The sequence below is a fragment of the Camellia sinensis genome, unplaced genomic scaffold, assembly GCF_055761805.1.
Source record: "Camellia sinensis isolate YWXY unplaced genomic scaffold, ASM5576180v1 Unanchor1, whole genome shotgun sequence".
In the NCBI taxonomy this organism is placed as follows: Eukaryota; Viridiplantae; Streptophyta; class Magnoliopsida; order Ericales; family Theaceae; genus Camellia; species Camellia sinensis.
In genome coordinates, this window is record NW_028128987.1 from 6465002 (window position 1) to 6469461 (window position 4460).

General features: G+C 36.5%; 1 protein-coding gene across 1 annotated transcript; it reads left to right on the forward strand.

Moving 5' to 3' along the window:
• Nucleotides 1–1589: 1589 nt before the first annotated feature.
• On the forward strand, nucleotides 1590–4224 carry LOC145814059 (uncharacterized). The gene is made up of 7 exons (XM_082910584.1): nucleotides 1590–1720; nucleotides 1853–2096; nucleotides 2196–2372; nucleotides 2778–2941; nucleotides 3073–3086; nucleotides 3190–3575; nucleotides 3655–4224. The coding sequence occupies exons 1-7, from the start codon at nucleotides 1590–1592 to the stop codon at nucleotides 4222–4224; spliced, it is 1686 nt and encodes a 561-aa protein (XP_082766710.1).
• Nucleotides 4225–4460: the final 236 nt, after the last annotated feature.

Sequence of the window (4460 nt, forward strand, 5' to 3'; positions counted from 1 at the left end):
CAGATGCTTACATCTGCTCCCATGTATATGGTTGGATGTTTATGAGGGAAATTCATGTTTTCTATATAGAGGACCTCCCCTCTTGTTTCAAGGTTAGAAAAAATTTTAGAGCAAAATTTTTACACACACACACACACACACACTCTCTCTCTCTCTTACAAATTTCTTAACCTTTGTTTACATATCCTTCACCTTTGTCTATATACCCTTAGGCCCAGTTTGTTTGTTGGAGATGGAGGGTGGGATAGTATATAATATACTGTGGGCCCAATATATCTATTGTTTGGAAATTTTTTTGGAGAAGGAGATAATATACCTCTTCATTGTATATCTCCTATTTTGACTGGATATACAATAACACTACCCCCCCCCTCGGTTATTGTTTATCAGGGAGGAGGGGATAAGGAAATATTTTACTCTTTTACCCCTTGCTATATATAATAACCCACATAGGAAACCCTACATCATTCTCACCATCTGCCGTTGTAAGAAGAAGCGATGGAGAAACGGTGCTGACCAGTTGCCGATCTACCCCCGATTGCCGATTTTTGTCGCCGGCATCAAACATAAGGTTCTCCTCTGTCATTTACTTTACCTAAACACACAGATTTTCTATTTTCTTTATTCCTCAAAAATCGTCGGCATCAATCTTTATTTCCCATTGTTGATTTGTGTATATATGCAAAATTTGTGTCTTCTCTCTTGTATGTGTGATGGGTTTCCATAGCTTTGAGCCAATGGGGCTCAGCCTTGGCCAAACCTTCATTATACATACACATATATATACATATATATATACACACGTATATACATATGTATAGCCCTCCTGTATCCATTGAGCAGTGCACTATACATGTATCCAATAAGCATTGGGATTCAAAATTTGACAAGTTTAGAGATACAATAACGAAGCTGTAATGCCAAATCTCTCACATGTAAGTTTTTTATTTAATTATTATTAAACCTAAATTTTGTTTCTATCTTTGTAATTAGTTTTTATCTGGGTGGGTAATTTTTTTTTCTTTTTTTTTTAATGTTATTTTTATTTTTGGGTCAACAAATAGTTCTTTTATTTATTGACATTCCCAGTATTATTTATCAAATTCTCTGTAATTAATTGTAATTTTTGCTGTTACTTTGCATTTCTCATAGTTTGACAGTAATCATTATGGTTAATTTCTATGTTCTGGAGTTGTTCACGTGATTCACTTGTACTGACCCACATAAGGAAATTGTAAATTTAATTCTGGGTAATAATAATAATAATAATAATAATAATAATAATAATAATAATAATAATAATAATAATAACTATGAGAAAGAGCAATACATTTTAGGTCTCTATTAAATGGTATTCATGTGCGATTTGTTGTTGCAAGCTCATGGAGATAAAGATTTTAATTAATTTATTTATTTTTGATAATAAAAGTAGCTCTGTTCTTGCAATATAATTTCATTGAAACACAATGCCATCTGTTAATGATTAACATTTTATTTAGTTGGTTCTGTTTGCAATATGACTTTGCTAATGTGATTGGGATTTTCTTGTAGCTTCATTGGTTTTGTTTGCACTATCTATTTTTTCATAGATGGCAAGTAACAAGGGATTTGATACTAGGAGGGACCTCATTGAGGGATATATTGCCCTGCAACATATTGTATCATCCATGAACTACACTTGTGGAGTCTATCTTGTGATTTTGCATGCTGCACTGGAAAGGTTTGATTAGGGTAGAAGGGAAATAAGTAGAAATCCTAACCCTTTCAACCAACAAACTGACCACCTCAATTATTGCCATGAACAATTACGAATGAATAGACATACCTTTATGCGCTTGTGTGCGCTTATCAGAACAAAGGGTGTGTCAGATTCAAAACATGTTGTGTTAGAGGAGAAAGTTGCCATGTTCTTGTCTGTGCTTGGGCACCACCATAAGAATCGAACTGTCAAATTTAATTTCATGAGGTCTGGTGAAACAGTTAGTAAATATTTCAACGAAGTCCTTAAGGTGGTGCTTCAACTGCAAGGTGTCCTACTAAAGACACCTGAACCAATAATTGCTAGGTGCACAGATGATAGGTGGCAGTGGTTTCAGGTAAATACTAGTTTTAGTGTCATTTCATGTTTGATTAAATTCTAATGTTCGTAATTACTATTGGTTGAGTAACAATTTATTGTTTGTGGTCTTTGGTAGAATTGTCTTGGTGCGCTAGATGGCACCTATGTTAGGATGCTACCTCCTGCAATAGATAAGCCAAGGTATAGATCAAGAAAGGGTGAAATTGCAACCAATGTGTTGGGTGTTTGCTCCCAAGACATGCAGTTCATTTATGTCTTGCCTGGGTGGGAAGGGTCTGCTTCAGATTCTAGGGTACTTAGAGATGCCATAAGTAGACCGAATGGGATAAGAGTGCCAACGGGTATGAATGCATTTCACAATGTTAGTATGTAGATATAAAACTTTGGCCTTGTAGTTAGCTTAATTATACAATCCTACATGATTACAGGTTGCTACTATCTAGTAGATGCAGGCTACACTAACGGAGAGGGCTTTTTAGCCCCTTACAGAGGACAACGTTACCACTTGTCCACTTAGAGAGAAGGGGGTGCACCAAGTAATCCACAAGAGTTCTTCAATATGCAACACTCTGCGGCTCGTAACATAATTGAGAGATGTTTTGGTATTCTGAAGCTTAGGTGGGCAATATTGAGGGCATATTCCTACTTCCCAATCAAGACCCAATATCGAATTATAACAGCTTGTTGTCTTCTACAGAATCTCATCAAACGTGAGATGCCTGTGGATCCATGGGAGGAAGATTTAGATGAAACATTCCCAAATCAAACTGAAATATGGGAGGACTACATTGACACAATTGAGGCATCTGACCAATGGACTGATTGGAGGGACACTCTAGCTAACCAAATGTATAATGAGTGGTTAGCTAATAGGATGCAAAATTAATTAATATTTGCATTGGCAAGTAACTTTTTATTTGTGTGTTTGTGGAAATGTAATGTTTTTTAATATTTATGTTGTGTTGTGAGTTGGTGATTTGTAACTTAAATAGGATGATGTGGACAAGTAACTTATCTTAGGTTTTAATTGTTTTTTGAGTACATAAACTTGTGAGCATGATTGGTTGGTTGTCTTATTATTGTTGGTGTTATAAATTGTTGCATATTAGGTATGGATGACAGCACTGCTACTAGTTCATGTGGAAGGAAAGGTAAGGGTAAAACAACTAGTTCCTCATTAAGGGGTCATAGGGTATGGACCCCAAAAGAGTGTGATGTCTTGATCCGAGCCATGAGGGATCTGTTCAGTGAGAAATGGAAGGCTGACAATGGTCAGTTTAGAGCAGGATTTTACTCTGAGTTGGAGAAACTTATCATATTGGCTTTTCTTGGAACTAATCTCTGCGTATCCCCTCACATCGAGTCGAAGATAAAATTTTGGAGAAGACAATACAACTTGATAACTGACATGCTTCGATTGAGTGGCTTTGGGTGGGATGACACTGATAAGATGATTTTAGTTGATAGTGAGCAAGTTTGGCAAAACTATGTCAAGGTAAGAAAACTTACCTTATTCATTTTGCATTATTTATTACTTACAAACATACAATCTGAAATAATTTTGTTTTTTGTAGAAAGAGCCAGATGCTAAAGGCATGTGCAATGTACCTTTTCCATACTACGAGGATTGGCTAATTCTATTTGGTAAGGATAGAGTTACTGGTGCATTAGCAGAGAGTCCTGCTGACATGGTTACTGCCTTAGAAAAGGAGGACCAAACTACTGATGAGTGTTACACTCCAATGATGGATCTGCTTGTTGTTAATAACATGGATTGTTCCTTATCAGCAAATGGGACTCCAACCAACCAATCTACCTCAGCCACAACTTCCAAAAAAAGAGCTAGGGAATCTGAAGGTATTGCAAAGGGGCTTGCTGAAATGGCTACTCAATTTGGCTCGTTCTTTGAGAAACCAAACACTACAATGGCTGAAATAGCTTATAGGATTGGCTATGCACATGACATATCTAAAGCTAGAAAGCTTGTTAATGGGGAACTAAGTAAGTTGCCACTGAACTCCAATGACAGGTTGAGGGCAGCAACCCTTATTGTGAAGGATGCTGAAAGGGTTGATTTGTTCTTTAGCTTGCCTGAGGAAGAGAAGATGGAACGGGTTTGTTTGTTGTTGGGTGGGTATGTTTAGGAGCAAGATGCATGGTGAAATATTATATATATTATAACATAATGTTATGGTTTGGCTAGTGTTCAGGATAAATCCTTCTTTTTGGCACGTCACATGTATACTTTTGGTTAGTAATGAGGGTTAACTATGATATCTGACTAGTGTGATGTTGTAAGTATCGTGGACATCCCCTACAGATGGCTTATGTGCCTAATTTTGTTGTAATTGTTGGGGTTGTATAAGTATTCTATGTTATG

Bases quoted from the DNA above. Each gene is read 5' to 3' on its own strand.
- LOC145814059 (XM_082910584.1), top strand. From the start codon at position 1,590: ATGGCAAGTAACAAGGGATTTGATACTAGGAGGGACCTCATTGAGGGA. The intron at 2,097-2,195 runs GTAAATACTAGT...GGTCTTTGGTAG, and splicing joins ATAGGTGGCAGTGGTTTCAG to AATTGTCTTGGTGCGCTAGA. The intron at 3,576-3,654 runs GTAAGAAAACTT...TGTTTTTTGTAG, and splicing joins TTTGGCAAAACTATGTCAAG to AAAGAGCCAGATGCTAAAGG.